The sequence below is a fragment of the Narcine bancroftii genome, chromosome 9, assembly GCF_036971445.1.
Source record: "Narcine bancroftii isolate sNarBan1 chromosome 9, sNarBan1.hap1, whole genome shotgun sequence".
Lineage (NCBI taxonomy): Eukaryota > Metazoa > Chordata > Chondrichthyes > Torpediniformes > Narcinidae > Narcine > Narcine bancroftii.
Window position 1 is genome coordinate 81,888,516 of NC_091477.1, and position 22,863 is coordinate 81,911,378.

General features: G+C 39.0%; 1 protein-coding gene across 1 annotated transcript in view; it reads left to right on the forward strand.

Annotated features, from left to right (window-relative positions):
* Positions 1–5,835: 5,835 nt before the first annotated feature.
* Positions 5,836–22,863, forward strand: part of LOC138742340 (uncharacterized) — a 30,502-nt gene continuing 13,474 nt past the window's right edge. The window contains exons 1-4 of the mRNA XM_069896630.1: positions 5,836–6,016; positions 6,199–6,241; positions 16,434–16,535; positions 22,372–22,416. Coding sequence (XP_069752731.1) covers positions 16,463–16,535; positions 22,372–22,416 — 118 coding nt within the window. The 5' untranslated portion in view covers positions 5,836–6,016; positions 6,199–6,241; positions 16,434–16,462. The remainder of the gene's footprint in view (positions 6,017–6,198; positions 6,242–16,433; positions 16,536–22,371; positions 22,417–22,863) is intronic.

The window sequence follows — 22,863 nt, forward strand, 5'->3', positions numbered from 1 at the left end:
GTATCATGAACTTGTCCCAGTATCATGAACTTGTACCACATGCACTAATTTAAATGGAGCCTTTTGAATACATTTTGGAAATCCATATGCACCATGTTGAAGTTTTTTCCATCCCCTCAAAGAACTCGAGACATTTTCTTTTCATAAAATCATATTTACTCTTTGTGTTGTGATTTTTCTGACAGCCTGCGAATACATTGGTAATAATGGATCCAAGATTCTCCCAATGATAAATGTTAGTGGACCAATCAACAATTTTTTTTTGTTTTTTTTTCCTCCCTCCTTTCTCAAAAAATGCAATGCATATTTGTTGTTTTAATCTATGAAACTTTGTAATGAACTATGCTCACAAATTTCTTAAGGATAAACATGATTTTTACTTAAAAGTTAATACTTTTCACTGCTTCTGCTGATTTGCATTTCATGTTTGCAATGAAGGCATACGTCTGAACAGCTTTTCAGTATTGAAAGAGCCACCTGCTTCAGTATTTTTGTTAAAAGCAAGAAACCCTAATGTTGAAAAACCGAGGATGTTTGGTAAATTATATTAAAAGTTAAAGCACTGAAAGATATTTTAAGAGATAACTCATAATTCTCAACAAAGATCTTTCCTATTGTGGTACGAGGACTCTGCAAGCGGATATTCCTATGGCTTATTAAGGAATTTAAGGAAAGGAAAGGCATAGAATGGTGTAAAGATTAGTGGAAAGCTAGAAAGCAGGACATATGAAATAAGCAAAGGTGACTAAAATAACATTAGAAGAAAGGATTATGAGAGCAGACCAATAAAAAAAATGACAAGGGCTTCAATAATTAAGAAAGGAAGAAGAAATCAATAGTTAATATTTGTCCCTGAGAAGATGAGATTGAGGAATTAATAACGGAGATAAAAACTGAACAGTACTTTGAACTTATATTCAGCTCAGGCACTCTGAAAATATCAGAATAATTGTTAAAAAAAAAATCCAAGGGAAAAGAGAGGAAGGAACTTCAGACCATCACCAGCACTAGAGAATGCCAAGTACCACTAACAGAACCAAGGGATGAGATGTCTCCTGTATCTGACGGCTCACCTCCAAGGCTCCTGAACTGTCTTTGCAGTTACAGTCAAAATTCTCTGGTTTCCTTGAAAAACAAATCAACAGTAGTAGTAATCTTTAAATAAGAAGCATGTTTATCTTTAAAAACAATTAGCATTTTTAAAACTGAATAAATCAATGCTGTCTTTAATCAATGAAGATTAATTGCGTTTTCAACATCTTTGTTGTAACAGAACACATTTTCTATGTCTGTCACAGCAGTATAGCAGCCCATTTGTTTAAATTATTTCCCCATCAAAATCATAAGCCAAATTGTTTGATTGTAAACAGTGACAAATTAAAGCTTTACTTCCCACACATTTAGTAGGAACTGCTTTAGTTATATTAATAACATTCCTATTGGTTGAATGTGAATCCATTACTTTAATTATTTGCACATTTTCAATTTGTGTATCTTTTTAAAACAAGGTGTTGCACAAATGCATTAAACAAAATGAAGAGCCATTTCATGTTTAATTAAATCTGTACAATGATTTTTGCATTTTTTTTTGGGCAGCCTATTAAGTGACAATTTAACTGCCATTACTAGAAAGAGTGCATTTGTGATCTTGGAGATTGATGTTAAATTAGAATGGTTCACGTATTGCCCAATCGAAAAATTATTGTTAAACTATCTATTCAGTGTAACACATAGACACATGCTATTATTCAAGATTCAATTTATTGTCATGTAATAAAACATGCAATTCCTTTTTGCCTGCTTCAAGGCAGACAGATTTGCCACCAGCAGAAATTGCCTAAGTATCTCTTACATTTCTTAGTCAGACTTAGTCAGAGAAAGGGAAGCAGAGTCACTGAGTGTCCGTAGATTCGCCTCCAGTGCTTCTGCAGCCTCCGCAGACGCCCAGAGTCCAGTCCAAACCATTGGCTACCTGAGCTCCAGATCTGAACCTCTGGCATGGTCAGGGACCCTTTGGGTCCCTCAGCACCCCCTCACATTTCAGTTCCCCTCCGACCAGTTCAAGCCAACCTCCAGCAGCCTACAGCACAGCGCGAATCTCCCGCCAGCACCCCACAGCTTTCATAGGTTCCTTGCCTTGATTCGCCAGCAGGCCACCACTTGCACTGGCCCCTCAACTGCAAGCCTCTTCATTGGTCCATCCCTGTGGTCACAGTCCCGTGGGTTGTCTCTTTCACTTCTCCTTTTCAGCTGAGGGAATGATCTTCCTGACTTGCAGTTTCCTGCTCCGGTCCTCCACTTCTCCAGAGTCTGCAGCCCCCTCATGGCTGCTGATTAATAGGCGCCGCCATCTTGGACGCAAACCCCATGGTCGCAGGATCTCAAATAAAACCACTGTCGACTCCCTCAATGGCCATTACAGTCGGTACAGAGCTGATGGCAGTTGACTGGGCTGCTGGACCCTGCAGGAGCACTGCATCTCTGCTCCCTCACTCCCAGCAGGTCTGCACCAGCGGCAGCACTACCGCAGCTCCGGCAGTGCCACCATCTTTACATGTATTATGTAACATAGTCTAGTTCACTCTCCATCCCATATTTCTAACCTGCATGATATGCAGGACATCAAAAATTGTTGAAGTCCATATAGACAACTTCTACCACTAAGGCCTTGTAAATCTTTTTGATTGCCTCTTCAAAAAATTCAATCAAATTATTTTACATGCACAAAGACATGTTGACTACCCTTGATCAGTCCTTTGCAAATGCCATTAAAGGGCTAGTGTAATGCTATTACAATGTCAGCAATTGAATTTGAAGCAGGGCCTATTTGTAACATCTGACTGTGGGTTTCCTTCTGGGTGCTCCATTTCCTCCCAAGTTTCAAAGATGTACGAGGTTAGGGTAATTGGTCATATGGATTTACCGTGCTGTATCTCTAATAATAAAAAAACCCCCTGTCTCCCAGAATTCCTTCTCATAAGGTGCCCACAGCTGATGTTAACTTCACTGGCCTGTTATCTCTTGGCATATCCCTGTTGCTTGCTTGACATTTTTAACTTTCACATTTGAAACATTCTACCTTGTGTTAAAATACTCTGGGTGCTGAATTGAAGAAGATAAAATAAAATTTCTATATAAGTATCGAAGGCCTTGAAATAAAGGTGAATCATATTTACTGCAGGTTCAAGTTTATTATTATCTTATTGTACATGTACAACCTGACAAAACAGTGTTTCCCTGGATCATGGTGCACACACAAAAACACACAATATAATGATCACATGGACAATCAAAATAAATATATATAATATTTGGGATGATTTACATAGTTACAGAAATCTCTTCATCAATCTCACAGCCTGTGGGGAGAAGCTGTTACCCAGCCTGGCAATCCTGATTTTGATGCTCCGGTACCTCCGACTTGATGATCGTGGGTAAAGATATTGAGTGCTGGATGGAAAGGGTCTTCTATTATCCTTGTGCCCTATTTAGGCAACACTATCAGTAAATGTCATCAGACCCCGCTGATTGACTTTAATAATCTTGGTTAAAGGAAAGGAATTTTTGACCAAGAGTCACAATTACCACACAGAACATTCAATTTATTATGGAATGCTAAATAAACTATGATGGCTGAATTGTGAATTCACTCAGTCGTCCAAATCGAATCATAGGATTTGGGAATGGAAACATTCTAGGAAGAGAGGATGCTCAAAGAATATGTGATACACTGGGAAATAGATTCTGGTGGAGAGTTGTAAAAATGAAGTGTAAAATGAAAAGATGCTGACTTGGCTGGCATTAGATGTAATTGCGGGTTGGCGTGAATACTTCAAAAGAATCTTTTTAAGCATCGTTTTCAACTCCAAATTCATAAACCAGCAAATAGGTATTCTGAAATAAAACTTATATAATTCAGTTAAAAGCCAACTCTGACTACAGGGAAGCACTAGTTTTGTTCTGATATGTGTGTTAATGCAAAAAAAAACCCATTTATTTTCAAGTCTGGCTACAGGCAGGAACCAGAATATTCTAGTATTAATAGAATGTTTTTTCCTTAGGATGGATAATTGTGATTATTCTAGATTTTATTTATCATTTTAGATTCTATGAATCAAACTGATTGAAATATGAAAATACTTCCTCCCTTTTGTTATGAGCTGTTCTTTGGTTTAACAAACCCAGTCCTAATCTGTACCTTTGCTCTTTTTGAGGTATTCTGGCTCAGGTATCTGCCGATTCCACACTCAAATCACTTCCTCAAGGCATTCAAATTAATAGAAGAAAATGGATTTACCATCATCAAGGCATCCAGAAATTCTTCACAAAAAGGGATCATATTTTAAACCATCCATGTTGCAAAGAGCTTATTTTATCCACAACTTAGAGCTCTTTCCTTTTATTGGGATTGTAGAATGTCACAAAGGTGGTGAATGGAGTCCTCTTTCTTCTACATAACTTGCATAGATGACTAGGTTGTAGACATAGCATATAATTGAGTCTACCTTACTATACGACAAATCTTGGAGCCAGATAGGAAAAACTGAAGCTCAACAATGATGTAATAAATGAGAGTCTGTAGCAATGAAAAAGGAGTAAAAGTGTGAAAATTTCCTGAAGGACATCAAAGGTTTGAAGAATTTTTTTTGAGAACTCCAGCTGAAAGAATTTTGATTCATTGGTAAATATTTAGAGGCAATGACATCAAATGAGAAGCTAGAATGTATTATTTCCAAACAGACAGTTACAAGGAGGCTACTGAAGCAGGAGATTATTTAGTTATTTTAAATAAATTAATCGTGCATGAAAAGGAACAATACAAAGGAAAGAGGGTGAGATATGGCAATGGTGGGCAGAATGGCTTTATTCAACTATTTTAATGTATTTTATTATTTGTGCCTTGTTACAGTGCTACAAAAGCTACCACTAATTCTCCCACAAAGCTCTGCCATTTTGCAAATAGTGAAGGTGTGACTGTAAATGGGTTTTCTTTAGTTGGGAAAAATGTTACAGGTGCTCAAGTATTCTTGAAATTTCATTCCAAATTTGAATGCTATGTGTTTAATTGCAGTATTTTTCTGGTTTTATTTCAATTTTCTATCATCTGCAAATTTTAGTCTAACGGTCTGGGAAGGTTAATCCTATCATAAAAATGCTGTTTTTCTGAGAACTTGACCTCCTGTGGTAAGCTGTTGTATTATGGCTGCAAATATATCGGGCTCTGCATTAAAGCACATGTGGCATTAATGAAAATTGGGAAAATTACGTCATAAATTGAAATCAAAACTTCTGCAAAGTTTCAATCTCAGTTTACAAAATAGTGTTTGGTACAACTAAATATTATTACTGATTTGAAGCATTCTCTCTTATTTCCTGAATTTTTTATCATCAAAAATTGTGTGCTGATTGGCAATAACTTTGAAATAGTCGTCGGATTTCGATGATATTTTTCAATTCACGATTTATCAAAAGTTGGGCTTTTTGTCAGAAAAATTCATACTTATGATTTAATGAAATAATTTTAATTAGAAATGGCCCTTATATTTTGTTTCAATATAAATGCTAAAATTAAACAATATGTTAAAGTGAAATTGTCTGATTTTTTAATGTGATTTTATTTAGAGAGTGCATTGTTCTTTTGACCATTTCACTCTTATTTGTTTAACCAGTGTGCACTTAACACAAATTGCTGTCTATCAAAGCAGAACTGTGCCTTTAATATCCTAACTAGTTTGGTACAGGAGCCTTTTAGGCAACTGGAGGGAACCAATCACTTTGTAGCTACCAGCATGCTATCTCCATGTGATGCGCCTATTTGTTTCTTATTTAAAAAGGTTGCAGAAACAGGAATGATCTGAAGGTGATTCCTACATTTCCCTTGGGTAGTAGTTACAGTGTTAACTGGGAGATCAGGAACACTACTCTATGGAGTTACTGTTTTGAGATTGAAAATTTTGTTAAATCACACAAGAGATGCTGAAAAAAATAATTGGGCTGTGACACTGATGAATAGCTGGTGAGTTTATGTTGTTTATAATAACTTTAAAAATATCAAGGTTATTGGTTTACATCATGCTTTCTGTGTAATTTTTTTAAAGGTTAACATATTATACAATTAGTTTAACACTGTGATGTTAATATGATTTATATGGTTCAGCTCTAAAAACTGTTAAAGGATCATGTCGTCTTTCCCTGCAGCTTCATTTTACTTGGATCTTCATTCTTGAAAGACAAGATTAAGGTAGCAGTACTCTTCTTTTACCAACCTACCACCCTCTCTACAAACATGTTTCATGGTTTTGATGAAGAAATCTAAATTTGGGAGGAGGTGAATTTAAAATACTTTCCCATTTCATAATTCCTTCTCTTATCTGTATTTTCCACGGTTGCGGACCGTGGAAAACATTGAAAATGTTTGTTGTAACTTTTGCATTTTTATCGTTAGAGACTTGTTTTGAATGGTGGACAATGATCATTTTTGAAATATCTGGGTATAGATTTTATAATTTTTTATTCGAGATTAATAGTTTGGAGAGTTTTATTACATTCGATAATAGCATGAAAGCATGTTGATGTTGTTGAATGTACAATCTAAATTCTAAACTGTGTATAAGGGAAGGCAATTTTGATGCTCACTGATTCAAAAAGGGCTACCTTTTCTGTTCATATACTAAAAAAAAAATTATGCTGCTAACAGCAACAAGAATATTGTGATTATTTTCATAGATTGGAAATGCATCAATCAGAACTAATGCCTTGAGTAAAACCCAACTGGTTCATCCATGTTCTGATGGGAATGAAATTTGTAATATAACCTACATGTGACTCCATATGTACAGCAATATTATTGACTTAATTGCCCAGTGAAGTGCTGCACCAAACCATTCAGCTCAAAGGCAATGGGTGATGGGCAAACAAATGCAATGATACCAAAATCCCACAAATAAATTATAAATGAATAACTTTTCTGATGTGCAGGATGCACTGAGAGCAGTAGTGGTTTTGATCACTGTATCTCTTGACAATTGTGTGTTGAGATCTAACATATATGCATGTGTATAATGTGTCTGTTTAAATTGACACCAAAGAGTCCAATTTGCAATCTTATGGATGCTTATGGCAGTTTTGATTCCAGTTGTGTATTGTCCCCTCTAAATCATTAACATTCCGGAGCCTGAATGTAGGTAAGAGCTTTATCAAATGCCAAATAGGAAAGTGGTAAGTCAATTCTTAGTAGAATCAATTTAAGAAGGCAGGAACACATTAAAAATCCTATCATCTACAATCAAATTGTACTCTGTAAGTATCAGGTTACATCTGCATATGTCAAAAATAGAACTTCATCAGGTCAGTAGCCATGAATTTAAAGGGGTTTACTGTTTCAGAGGTCCAAAATTCACCAAGGCTTGACCATTCTTCCTGGGTTCTTCACAACATTTAGGTTGTTTCAAAAGATCTTGTGGAGTAGGAGTCTTGTATAACAATGTAAAGAGTGGGACATTTCGGATTCAGATTGTATTGACTTACAAATTCTACCTCACTTCTCTCCCAGAAAAGGTGTGTCTTTGTATCTCTGTGTCTCTCTTCCACCCACCCCCCCCCCCACCCCCTTTGCTGACTTGCTTTCATTTGAGGTAGTATGCATTACTGTAGTTATGGGAAGCTGTAATTTGTGCTCTGAGCTGTACTTGATTAGAACCTATCCTATTGCTTCTTGAACTATTTAATGCACTCCATATGGATGGGGCAAAAGCTTCCTGTTTGAGATGGTTGTTAAAGATTCCAAATCAAAGCAGTTTGAGGAACTCCAGCAAAAATTTCCATGTGCATACAAAGCTGCCCATAATGCATCTTTAATTAGCATTGCTTAGCTGGTCTATATATTGTGCTTCATCTGCAGAGAAGGAGTTTAAATTTAGACATACAGCACATTAACAGGCACTTTGACCCACAAGTCTGTGCCGCCCAATTTGCACCCCATTAACCTACACCCCTGATACGTTTTTTGAATGGTGGAGGAAACCAGAGCCCCTGGAGAAAACCCACAGGGACAATGTACAAACTCCTTAAGATAGCGTGAGATTTGAACCCCAGACCAGTCCCTATTGTTGGTGCTGTAAAGGCATTGCCCTAACCGTTACGCCCACTGTGCTGTCCATGGAAATGTCATGGTTTACTTCTTTCCCTGTCATAGTCCAGATGAATTATGAAATAATTGAAATCCATTTTATCTGGTAGTGTTTTTATTTGACACATGTTGGAGTTGATATTACAAAAGGGACTCGTGCTTTCATTTAAATTTGTAATGTAAATTATGTTCCCTGCTTCTCGTACTTTTGTCTTCTGGTTTACAGAGGATAAAACTGAATCCTACAGAGGATGGAAAAGGCCTGTTAGTTTCACCATCCAATCTATTGGAAGTTGTATCCCTTCCAAAAAAAAACATGTTGCTTTGGACAATTTCTCCAAGCAATCAGTGGAAATTTCACAATATTGACACATTTACAGTGACCATCTTCAAATTGTTTCTCATAAATAGGATCACTTTCCTTTGAGTTTTGACTTGAGTGAAATAAGAAAACTGAAAAACAACAGCTAGACACATCCTTATCTGCTTAGTAATGGTTCATGTGCCTTTTTCAGTTGTACCACATGAAAGGGGACTGTATTAATGCTGTGTCCTTGTGACACAGCTAAGAGCAGGCAAGACAGAAACGTGAAGAAAGTGTAAAAGTGTATGTGCCAAGTTGAACCCATCTAGTTAGCAACATGATCAGGGCCACCTGGCCATGGGGAGTTGTGGTTATGAATGAATTTCCATGGGTGGGAAGGCAGTAGAACAAGTGAAAATAAAACCCGATGCCAAAGGAATATTATAGCTTCTCACCCGACATGGATCAATGCAGAGATTAATGTCAGGAAGCAAAAGAAAAAAAAACCAAAAGAATTCATCTCTGGATTGGTGGTTATAGAGATAAACATAAAATTATCTCCAAAAATAAATGTATTTATTTCCACAAGTGACTCTCAAAACAAAAACTGCAATTCATTGCAGCTCAATTCGTAACAATAAAATACAAAGTTCAGAATAGTTACTTGTTCATTCACGAACTGGAATCGTTTTTTTAAAGAATTCGGATAGTGAAAGGATATTCTAATTGATTATGTGATCCCAACTAAAAAGGAGTGATTTTAAAGAGAAGGAATAATTTAATTATTCTGTTTTACTACATTTATTTTTGGGAATGATTATATTTTCTCCTTTTGAAGATTAAACCCTATGTCTTCAAGCAATACTTTTGGTCACTTGTCCTAAGCCTTTGGTCATTTTTTTATTCACGTGATGTTTTCAGGCATTATAGGCACTTTCCTGTACCAACCACATTATAGACATACCTTGGCCGTGAGAGCATGCTGAAGAAGGCCGGAGTTCAAAGCTTTACAATGACCTATGATGAAGTAAGAGAGTAAAACTGGAAGGAGACACAGGTCCTGGATTGTGAAGCTAAACACAATCTGCTGGTGGAACTCAGAAAGTTAAAAGTCAACAAGTTAACAAGATGAGAATTACCTCAATAAACTTAACACCCAAATATAAACCTTTATGGCAACTATACATTAACAACATATATTTATAAGGTGTACAGTTAGTACTCAACTTACGACCAATGTGAATAATGTCCACCTGCACTTACGACCAAAATTAAAAAAAAAAATACTGTACATATGCTGAGATTCTTCATTAAAGGTTCATTTGTTGAAAGTTTTTTTTTAAGTTGCTTTAATAGCTTGTTAAGACATGCAAATCCAAATTATGACCAATCCTTCTGTCCCTTTTACAGTCATAAGTTGAGGACTACCTGTATATGGGGGGAAAAAACCCAAACTATTACAGTCCAAGCTCAAAATGCCCCAAAACAAAACCTCAAGTCAGTCAGTCAAAAAGGAACAGCTCACAGAGTCTGGTCTCCAGACTTGGAATTCTTAGTTTGGTTGCATGCTGGTCTTTTAGATGGGTGTGGAGACAGATGGCCATAATCACTGTAGACTTATGACTTTCTTGAGTTTCAGTGGCAACGACCAGCTTTGATTTCTTCACATGGGAATTTTCACCCAGTGACCTCCTAGTCACTACACGAGGTTCACGCCTCCGAAGCCCACTTTAGGGTTAACAAATACTCTGGTACTTTGTCACATTCCCCTGATTTAGTGTTGGAGGAGCCATCTGCTAAGTGAGACTTTAAAGAAGGATCTGTATTTTCTTCTAGGTGAAGGTAAAGGAATGAGTAACTTTATTTCAGTGAAGAGTAGTAGATTTATCAGTGGTGTCCTGGTTGATAATTACTGTATCCCTCAGTTAACAACGCAAAATTACCATTAGCCCATTGCATAGCAAAGAATCCTGTTGTCCGCAAATTGGATGATATGTTTCCTATTTATCGACAGTGAAACAATTCAGATCTGGTTCAAGTTTATTATCATCTGACTATACAAGTACAACCTAACAAAACAGTGTTCTTTGGTCCACAACAAGACATAACATACAAACAAGTGATACATATAAAACTAAGTCACACAATTCTTACCCTCTAAACACCCTGTCTTGGGTCATCAAAAGTCCTCCTCTTGGAAGGGGACTGGAGAAGTGCAGGATGGACACACACACACACACACACACACACACACACACACACACACACACACACACACACACACACACACACACACACACACACACACACATTGGGTATCAGAATGGCACAAACTGCTGTTAGGACAACAATGTTGGCACCCAAGGACAAAGGAGCTTCATCTCCTTTCTCCCACTGAAACTATTGGGTGAGCACACTGGCAGACAGTTATGGACAGCAGTACTAGCACCAGTAAATGAAGCAACTCAGCCTCTTGTTTACTGAAGCTGGCGGGTGAGCACGTGCACACACAGACCAACCGTCTGACTGACTGTCCTCCGACCAACTAACCTGCTCAAAACTCAGCATGCTGGGCTCTCCAAATGCCCCAGTACATGCCTCAGCTCTCCCGATTGATGGAAAGAGGTTGACAACAGTGAGTGTGCTCTCCATGAACTCGCTGGCTTCCAGTGCATAGCTCTCGCGCTTCTGACAGCTGTTCAGTTCCTAGCGCTGTTTCAGCACTTTCCACACAGTTGTCAGTTTTCCCAGTTCTACTTCAGTGCTTCACAGCAGTGCATGATGCTCTCTCTCCCGCTGTGGGTTCAGTCCTGTCCCTGGTCCGAAAATAAAATTGTCCAGGGTCTATAGCAAATTAAATACAAAATAGCAGCATCAGGTCAAAGTGTTTCCATGTGTAAACTGCACGTAAAGATTGACACATTGCTGTGGGTCATCTATCAAGTTTTCTGAAAAATAACTGAGAAGCCTGATCCATGGTTTTTCAAAGTGCTGTGTACGTGTGCTAATGCTACACCATGAGAGATCATCACTCCTTGTGGATGAGAGTACCCTACAGCCATCTATGTGTCTATTTGACATGGTCTTTTGGTTCTCACTCAGCAAAGACGCAGTCCCAAAGTCTGCATTATGCCCTTCCAATTTTATGATGAGTGAGCATACAAATTGGGTGTTTCTGAAAAGATTTGAAAAGAATTGGCTATAAAATGATCATAACATTAAGTTACTATGAACTGAATGTGGAACTGATACTGGGCTTGGCTCACGATGACTAATTTGTTCAGAACACCATTATCTTTATGAACAAGTGCATCAGTGCTGAAGAAAGGATCAATGCATTTCTTCCAAGCAGATTTATAACTGACATTATTGTGGCTCAACCCTCTAGGTTTTATGTTTGCACTGATACAGAAATCATAGGAAAGGAAAGCACTTGAATGAAAGTATGAACTACCTTGGGGCTTTCTATTGCAAAACAGGAACCAGGTGTGAATGTTTTGAGTGAAGCTAATCATCAGAACCTTAAACATGTTTTCCCTCCTTCTTCAGGTGCTGAAAGACCTGTCTTTTATTTATAGAATTGCCAATTCTCATTTTCCTCAGATTAGCACTTTTTTTTGGTATAATATTGGCCAAGGAATGGTCTGAATCCCACTGGCCCACTGTAGGGTCTGAACACAAAAGCTACTCTCGTACTTTGTCACATTCCCTTGATTTAGTGTTGGAGGAGCCATCTGCTAAGTGAGACTTTAAAGAAGGATCTGTATTTTCTTCTAGGTGAAGGTAAAGGAATGAGTAACTTTACTTCGGTGAAGAGTAGTAGAGTGATCAGTGGTGTCCTGAGTGATAATTACTGTTTTCCTCAATTAACAACGCAAAATTACCATTAGCCCATTGCATAGCAAAGAATCCGCAAATTGGATGATATGTTTCCTATTTATCGACAGTGAAACAATTCAGATCTGGTTCAAGTTTATTATCATCTGACTATAAAATACAACCTAACAAAACAGTGTTCTTTGGTCCACAACGAGACATAACATACATACATATAAAACTAAATAAATATTGTTTAGTAGATAGTAGTCTCAGAAGGTTAGGGTGAACAGTTCACTTGGTCATTCAGCAATCTGATTGCCCATGAGAAGAAGCTGTTCCTCATTTTGATAGTTCGGGCTCAGATACTTCTGTATCTCTTTCCCAACAGGAATAGCTGAAAGGTGCTGTGTGCAGGGTGGTGGGGATTCTCAAAGATTTTGCGTGCTCTCTTCAGGGGTGGGGGAAGAGAGAGAGAGAGAGAGAGAGACCCAGAGATCCTCTCTGCCACTCTTGTGGTCCTGTGGGTTGACCTCCGATCCAATTCTCTACAGCAACCATACCACTCTATGATGTAGCCAGCCAGGGCACTTTCAATAGAGTTCCCATTGAAAGTTGATAGGAAAGTGGCTGGTGGCCTTGCCCACCTTAATCTTCTCAGGAAGTGCTGTTGTGAGGAGATGTTGTGTGTTCCGGTCACTTGTTAAGTGGACTTGGAGAAACTTGGTGCTCTCTCATCTCTCCACTATCATTGGTTGTAAAGCATTTTAGCACATCAGAGTTTGTGACAAGTGCTTTAAAAATATAAGCCTTATTTATTATATGATCAAAATATACTTTCATTTAAATAAAACTTTAAAGTATCAACATATTTAAATATGACTTAAATTCATGAGGAATGCTTGTTTTCCAATAGGTTTACTATTTGGCACTCACCAATGCTTTGCAGAAGATGCATTCAGGTTATAAAAGTGCTTACTTTAGCAAGGAAACAGTGAGCTATTATTGTATAATTAAAAACACAGCTTTGAAGCCTATCCAGGTTTAAGTGGGCAAGCTAAACCACTGGTACTTCAACCTCATCATCCAATGGTTTCCTGCTAGTTTATACCTTCCTTTCATCTTATGATGAAAAGAAACTCGAGGGTGCATTTTGGTAGGTGAGGAATATTGTCCTGCATTTACAATAGCTGGAAACACATTATAAGGAAAATTCAAATGCCTCCATTAAAAGGAGATAGGACAGCAAATTAAAACAGTTTGGTGCCTCAGTTCCGTGTCTGCCAATTTTACTGACTCATTTGGCATACATTTTGATCAGTAGTCTCTAGGCTCTATCCCAGACTCTCTTACTGTTTTAATGGACTATAAAACAACATTTTTTAGTTGAGCATGATCAAAGCTCCTACAGAATTGCCAATTTAGCCTCAACAAACCCTTGCAGCTAGGTTTACACCACACTAAATCATGTCCACCTAAATGGAAATGATTTTTTTCTGTAAATATCTATCAGTCACAGGATATAGCCACTGGTGGTAAGGTCAGCATGTACTCTCGAGTCCAATTGTCCATAAAAAGCGAGTGGTGAGTAACTTTCCTGGAGGCAGCAGGATGAAGGTATTTCCAGTGCACTTACATTGGGAAATTTGGATTTTGGCTCCATAATGATGATATATTTCCAAGTTAAGATAGTGTTTGAACTCTGTAGGGAACTTTGTGTAGTTTTCTTTGTACTACCAAGAGATGGTGATTCTGCCTCGCCAGCAGGAAAAAAAAAGAATCTCAGGGTAGTATGTGATGTTATGCATGTACTCTGGCAATAAATCTGAACTTAAATTGATGGTGTCCTCACTTCCTTGCTGCCCTTGTCCTTTCAGATGATAGGGGCTTATTGATCAGGGATGGCACAGCAAATAAAACTGTTGACTCCTCCTAACTCCAGTGATTTGAGTTTAATCCTGACTTCCAGTATTGCCTTTCTGGAGTTTTATTGTGCTTCCTGTGACCAAGTGGATTTTCTTTGTGGACTCTGCTTGTGTTCCACATCCCAAAGATATGTGAATTGGTAGGCTATTTGGCCATTGTAAATTGCCTTTTGCATCTAGGTGAATGGTAGAATCTTTAGGGCTGAAGGGGATTTAGAGAGAATAAAATGGGATTAGTGTCAGTTAATGAGTGCCTGGACTCTGTGGACTTGATGGTCTATTTCCATTTTGTATGTCTCTATGTCTATGACACTAGATAGTATGCTTTGAAATACTGTTGAATAAGTTATGGCGAGTTGGCTGCAGTACTCTTAGCAGTTTTCAGGTATGTTAGGACTTTGTTGGCAGATGTGAACATTAAAAATGATGGATGGTTGTGATTAGATGGGTTGAATGGCAGCATGTATATTGCAGTTAAACAGCCTCTGGCTAGTCAATTTTTATGTAGTTGGTCAAGTTCCTGGTCAATAATGACAACTGTAGAATGTTGTTGGTTTGAGACTTGGTGAAAATAACTTTTTCTTGCATGTCAAGGGAATATGCTCAGACCCTCATTTCAAAGATAATTATTGCAATGCACTTGTATGCTGTACATGTTGCTAATTATCAGTCCAGACCTAATCTTTGTCAGAACTTCAAAGTATTGCTTGATCTACATGTTCTGATCTAGAGATGTGCTAAGATTAGATCCCTCTCTAGCTAAAGTTCAGGTTTTTAAAAAAAAAAAATTCTTAAATATATACATATGGATATTGTTGCTAGGTCAGAGATACCTCCAAGTTTCAGGAATTTAAAATTTACACAACTTTCAAAAGGTGTGTATTTTTCATCTTACTATCTTTCTTGTAAGGTCATGAAGAATGAAGACCATGCTGTAGACTGCAGACAATGAGGTGGGGGGGTGGGGGGGGGGGTGGTGGCAATGAGTACTTATGAGTACTTGGGAGGTTTCACTGAATATTTTTGCCAAAGGAATCAAATTTTGGAATAACTTTTGAGTTGAATTTGAATTTAATAGTTTGTTACATACCAAAATACAATGCAAAATTTTGTCTTTTGCTTGTTATTCAAGTAAGTCAACCCATACTTAACTGCGGCAGATTGTTCAATAATAAAAGTGTAGGTATAAAATTACAATAAATCAAAGGGTGCAAAGTATAACATTAGTGGAGTAAAGTGCAGGATTTTGAAATTTTAACAGTACTGCTGTCGGAGCCTATTCCAGCCATTGAAACTCATTTGTCCAAATGTACTCAATTAACCTACCAATCGTGTACTTTATGGAAGGGTGGGAGGAAACCAGAGCCCCTGGAGAAATTCCGCACAGGTCATGGGGAGAACAAAGTGGTGACTCTCTGTCTGCCTGATGGTAGTCAAAAGTTAAAGAATTTCATGTATGTTACATTCTAAAATGTAGTATTATGTGACAATAATGGAACCTTTACCTTTATAAACACTTTACAGATAGCATCGGATTCAAACCCAGGACGTTAGCACTGTATTAGTATTGTACCAACTACTGCCCTAATTGTGCTGCCCTACACCAAGAAAAGCTTAGTTAAGCAGTGCAATTTACTAGTTTGATAACAGCAGGAAAGAAACTGTCTTTGAATCTGAAGGTTCATTCTTTCAAGCTTGTGTATCTTCTACATGATTGAAGCAGAGAATTTAAATAATTTATGGAGGTAGATTAGGAGGAATGATTGGAAAACGGATTTATTTTGCAGTCATAGAATAGATCCTTCAGCTCAACTCATCCATACCATCCAAGTTAGCATTATGGGTTACACCCATTGCCATATCCTTCTAAACCCTTCCTGTCCTTCTAAATGGCTTTTGGATATTTGTGGAAAAATAATAGTGTTTGTGGCCTTCACCTGATTTTATAAGATTTTGTACGATATTTTTGATCCAGAATTAGTGTTTTGGAATAAATTAATCAAATTGAAGAGAATGACTATCATTTCTATGGGGAGATTAAGGAGATGATGGGAAATAGAATTGGTATGTTAAAAATGGACAGGTTGCAGCCTTCAATTCTTCATAGAAAATGTTTATAATAACCTGGGTTTAGTTTTTTTTTTGTATGTTGGTCTATAGTTGATATTAATCCCAGATTGTACATGGAAGTATGCTATCGATTTGCACTTAACATTACACGAGGCAATTAAGCATTTTTTATTGTTTTTTTTGTCCACAGCATACACAGGTGTTAAAACGTAGGTTAACATGGGTGATACAAAGGGGAAATGTTTTTCTTTGATCCTGGCTACTGTGGTTCTGACCATCTTGTTCTTATCTGGTGAGTGGAATTATTTTCACTTGTTTTAATGTTTTATAAGAGGTTTTCTCCTTGAACAGCAGTGCCCATTTGCTTTCCATATGGCTGAACATCTAAAACATTCTATTTTAATACTATTTAATTTGTTCAATTAGAAAAATATTGAAAAAAATACTTGTAATCAAATTGCATTAACTTGAAAACATAAAAAAATAACGAGCAAAGGTCAGTTTTGTTTTTCTCAATGCCTTAATTGGAGTTATTTGTTCAAAATGTATTCCATGCTGAGAAAGATTACACCAGAAAAATATCTGCTGTATTCCAGATTTTCCATTGGATTTTCTTTCTTTCCATTTTTGCTACGATGCTAACCCCACATGAATACTCATTTGAAAATCAACCATTAATTTTGTCACGTACCTTATCTTATGTTTAAACCAGATGAAATTGTATTCGTCAAAATTATATTAATTTTATTTAAAACTTTTAAACAGCACCACCCCCCTAACTATTAAAACTCTTTATTTTTTTCCACTTAATTATTGGGTCTAAAGATTCTTGTTTCAATAAATAGTGTGGTATAAAAAGGCAACATTCAACTATTTCTGTGTGAACATGCTCTTTGTGACTGTTGTCTAATTGGATCCATCATCCCAGTACTTCCCATAGCTTCCTCCTATTTCTCTATCACTGTCTCTGAGGAACTTCGACAGAGATGAGGATTTTCTCATGTTTGCTGACATTTCACTCTAGGTTACTGCAATCTCTCTGATATCGCCTCAAACCGTGCATCTTGGCGCCTCACAGTTCGGCGGGCAGCAACCTCCTTTGAAGAAGACCGCAGAGCCCACCTCACTGACAAAAGACAAAGGAGGAAAAACCCAACACCCAACCCCAACCCACCAATTTTCCCTTGCAACCGCTGCAACCGTGTCTGCCTGTCCCGCATCGGACTTGTCAGCCACAAACGAGCCTGCAGCTGATGTGGACTTTTACCCTCTCCATTAATCTTTGTCCGCGAAGCCAAGCCAAAGAGAGAATTGTCTACCAGAGGCAATTTACAGAAGGCAATTCACCTACGGCTCCTAGAACGCTTCCACCAGCGTTGTCTCCGCTCCATCCTCAACATCCATTGGAGCGCTTACATCCCTAACGTCGAAGTACTCGAGATGGCAGAGGTCGACAGCATCGAGTCCACGCTGCTGAAGATCCAGCTGCGCTGGATGGGTCACGTCTCCAGAATGGAGGACCATCGCCTTCCCAAGATCCTGTTATATGGCGAGCTCTCCACTGGCCACCGTGACAGAGGTGCACCAAAGAAAAGGTACAAGGACTGCCTAAAGAAATCTCTTGGTGCCTGCCACATTGACCACCGCCAGTGGGCTGATAACGCCTCAAACCGTGCATCTTGGCGCCTCACAGTTTGGCGGGCAGCAACCTCCTTTGAAGAAGACCGCAGAACCCACCTCACTGACAAAAGGCAAAGGAGGAAAAACCCAACACCCAACCCCAACCCACCTGCAACCGCTGCAATTGTGTCTGCCTGTCCCGCATCGGACTTGTCAGCCACAAACGAGCCTGCAGCTGACGTGGACTTTTACCCCCTCCATAAATCTTCGTCCGCGAAGCCAAGCCAAAGACTGCAATCTCTCACAATTTCTCCACTCTCTCTGACTTGACCTGCTTATCAAACATGTAGCAGCAGATGAGGAAAAATCTATCAGCTAAATATTGGAAAGACTGGAACCATGGTTGTGCAAGCCTATGGCAAACTTCATTCCTTATCACTGACTCCATCCTTCTCTTTGGAGTCCATCAAAGAGTGAATCCGACTTACTGCATATTTAACCCTGGGATGTGCTTAGGGCCATGTGGAAATTAAAGCAGTCTCTTTTTACATCATGTCATTCTTAGATAGCCCACATATTCATCCCTGTAATCTTGTGTTGTGACCATTCCAATGCACACCAGACCAGTTTGACCCTCATTGTAAATACTGTAAATTTGTAGTGTTCCAAAACTCTGACAGTATCTGAGATTGCACCAAGTTTCTTTCATTGATAATTGCTGATAGGCAACTCAAATTGAAAATTCTCACTTTTTTTGCATTTTAGAGAAACTACAGTGTATCTACCCTGAACACATGAATTTCTCTCCCAAGTCTCTCTGCCATTTCAACTCTCTTTCCTGTTTTAAGATGTTCCTGCAAACATGCTTTGTTGGCCAAATATTTTGTCCAAGGTGGTTCAATGTCAATATATAATTGATAACTCTCATATAAAATGTTCAGTTGAATCTGTAAGTTTTCAAGTAACCAATCTATTAATATTTTTGTAAACCTGAGTGGAAATAAAAATAATTTCACTGAATAAATTAGTTTGCCCCTTTTGACAGAAGCCCGGGTATTCCACAAGTCTGCCCTTGACTGGATAGATTTCTACAGAAGCCCTTTTTGCACTGGCTGGAAGAGCACTGTTTTCATTCTGAAAGATTTCTCTTTTTAAAAAAAATTATTCTTCCCTTTTTATTTATCTCAAAAAGAGACATTGTTGTCCTTTACCTTCCATTGCTGGTTTAATTTTTAAAATTCCTCATGATAGAAAGCCATATTGCAGGGGTGGCCAAACTTGCTTAACATAAGAGCTGTAGCAATCACGCGATTGCAAGCCACACCCACTAACACTATCGTTAGCCCCTTTCAGGTGGCCATAATGTAAATATTGTAATGTCTTGGCTTGGCTTCGCAGACGAAGATTTATGGAGGGATATGTCCACGTCTGCTGCAGGCTCGTTGGTGACTGACAAGTCCGATGTGGGACAGGCAGGCACGGTTGCAGCGGTTGCAAGGGAAAATTGGTTGGTTAGGGTTGGGTGTTGGGTTTTTCCTCCTTTGTCTTTTGTCAGTGAGGTGGGCACTGTGGTCTTCTTCAAAGGAGGTTGCTGCCCGCCGAACTGTGAGGCGCCCAGTTTGAGGCAATATCAGCCCACTGGCGGTGGTCAATGTGGCAGGCACCAAGAGATTTCTTTAAGCAGTCCTTGTACCTCTTCTTTGGTGGACCTCTGTCGCGGTGGCCAGTGGAGAGCTCGCCATATAACACGATCTTGGGAAGGCGATGGTCCTCCATTCTGGAGACGTGACCCACCCAGCGCAGTTGGGTCTTCAGCAGCATGGATTCGATGCTTGTGGACTCTGCCACCTTGAGTACTTAGATGTTGGTGATGAAGTCACTCCAATGAATGTTGAGGATGGAGCGGAGACAACGCTGATGGAAGCGTTCTAGGAGCCGTAGGTGATGCCGGTAGAGGACCCATGATTCGGAGCCGAACAGGAGCGTGGGTATGACAACGGCTCTGTACACGCTGATCTTTGTGTGTTTCTTCAGGTGGTTGTTTTTCCAGACTCTTTTGTGTAGTCTTCCAAAGACGCTATTTGCCTTGGCGAGTCTGTTGTCTATCTCATTGTCGATCCTTGCATCAGATGAAATGGTGCAGCCGAGTTAGGTAAACTGGTTGACCGTTTTGAGTTCTGTGTGCCTGATGCAGATGTGGGGGGGGCTGGTAGTCATGGTGTGGAGCTGGCTGATGGAGGACCTCAGTTTTCTTCAGGCTGACTTCCAGGCCAAACATTTTGGCAGTTTCCGCAAAACAGGACGTCATGCGCTGGAGAGCTGGCTCTGAATGGGCAACTAAAGCAGCATGTAAAGCCACCTAAAATACCCAAATGTGGCAGTCGGGAGGCCACCTGAAAGTGGAGAACCCATCCCCGAGGTGTACTTACTCAATCCACCTCAGGGAGGTATATTCTCCGCTTCCAAGCATTCCCCCTAGGCACCTGAAAGCGGCAACCAGCTGGTGACCCAACTCCCTGCGCCTGACAGCCCCACTCCTCACTGCCTGGTGACCCAACTCCCCGCTTCCTGACAGCCCCCCCGGCGCGGGACTACAGAGCTGGGGCGGCCGGCGCAGGAGGTTGCCCATCCCTGTACAATTTTGTTGGGGAAAGTATTTTCAATCCTTGTCTTACAAAACATCCGTTTGCAAAATGCTGATACACTGCAGAGAGTGAAGAAGCATTGTTTCAAAGGGAGCAATTTTTCAAAAGACTTTTTTCTAATCAAATCTACACTCCAAACGTTCCCCCTAGGCACTTGAAAGCAGCAAGGCAAAGTGGCTAGCAGCTTTCAGATGCCTAGCAGCTGGCAGGCAGTTGACAGTCAGCTGGTGACCCACTGACGACAGCTAACCTCTCCGCTGGCGACAACTAACCTCCCCGGTGGCGACAACTAACCTCCCCGGTGGTTACAGCTACCCTCCCCGTCAAAGAGCAGTATGTGGCTCGCGAGTCGCGGTTTGGCCACCCCTGCCATATTGGGAAGGTGGAGCTAGTGTTTTGGGTCACCCAAATGAGCATGAGGTTAATATTTCTTTGGGTTGTATTTTACACAATATTCAATAAAGTTAACATTTGGGAACAATGGATGCAGAATTGTTTGAGTAATTCTAGGATAGCTTTGCCCACAATTCTTCCATTTCATTGAAATATTCATTTTATGTAAAGTGTAAATGCATAATCGTGGGGATCACTTGGATATTGATTCTGTTAGCAATTTGATTTGGCAATCACTGTTAGTAGACGCATAATATTAAGGAAAATTCTGTATTTTATCCACAACATAGTGCAATAAAGATGAGGTATAAACTACATTATGTAGTAACTGCCAAAGTTCTACAAAGAACCTTATATTAACTTCTTTTGAAGTGTTTTACTTCATAGCAATAGCTCCATAGCCAAGAAAGCCCAGCAGTGCCTCAACTTCCTGTAAAAACAAAAGAAGCAGGAGAAATAGTTAGTCACTATAATACGCATATATTAATGAAGGTGAATTGCTCAGAATGCATTAAAATACTGTAATTCAATCAACTGTTAAATAGGTAATTATGCCTAATGATACAAATATTTTTATTTTTATCTCAGCTAAACAAAAGCATTTAATTTCTTTCTTGGGATGGAGGTGACGGCCAGGAGTTGGTGGGACATTTACCTTCTTGTATTGTTGTAGTCCAACTTATTTACTCCCAACTCATGAGGTACTGAACACAAGACACGACGGGTCACTGTGGTTGTGCAATTTACTCCATAGCATGATGACAGGTCCTCATCTTTCATTTACCAGCTGATTTCCCAATCCCACAATTCTTTCATGCCCTAAACTTTGTGGGTTTCAGCCTTGAATATACTCACCAGCTGAGCATCCAGAACCAGATGGTGTACATATGTGAAATGGAATGCAACTCTGCGTAAAAGCTCATTCCTGGTATTTCAGTCGCAAATAGCCGAATCCCCCAATCTTTTTTTTTTGTCATTGAACAACTCTATCATGCATTGTTCAATTTTAACCATTTTGCAGAACTCCAAATTTCCAACAAAGAAAACTACTGTTGCTATGACAGGAAATCTACATATTATTAAAGCCAAGTCAAATGAAAATGAAGCTACCCACTTGACTTTGAATTTATAAAAAATATTCTTACCATTCAACAAATATTTTTTTTTCCCTAATAAGAGGAGAGAGCATACAAATCCTTTACTTATTTCTACGATGCCTCAAGCAAATTAGATTAGTTTTGAAGTTTCATGCCTGGGCTTCCTTTGGATCGTATTAACAACGAGCTCCTGCTGATACAATTTTGCAAGTGAAGTGTTTCAACATTAAGCTACTAAAATGCCACCTGTAGGACTGGGATGTGAAGACTTTTGCCGTGTGTGCAGAACAGCCTATTTAGCAGGTAGAAACTTTGGTCATGTTTCTTCAGTCTGTTACATCTGGTTTACTTGTATTTTGTTGGTTCCTTTCAGACACGCTGGAGGCTAATGTGCTCCACCAGCTCTTTAAAAGGGATGGTAAGTAACTCGCTGTATGCTAATAGAACACAGCAAAAACATTCATGCAATAAGCCATTACTGAGCAGAGAACTGCTGATCTTAATTCTAACAATTCTGTATTACTTAAGAAGCAACTGAACTCTAGACACCTCAGGGGGTGGCTCCACAGTCTCCATGGTCACTCGTTAGAAGCATCAACAACACACCCATTTTTAAGGGGGCAGGAGAGGGAGGAGGAGAAACACCACAAGTACATAGATTGCTAGGGGATAGCTGTATATTTTGTAGCAGCCTGTGATATTATCTCCTTGTTTATTGATGGAAAATGAAAAATAAAATAAGTTTGAAAAACAGCCAGTTTATGACTATTTTGCCACCAAATTTGGATGGTTTCCTTTGTAACACAGTTTTTCCATCATAACTGAATGTTTTAAAATTAGCATTATTCTTATTATTTACTTTTAA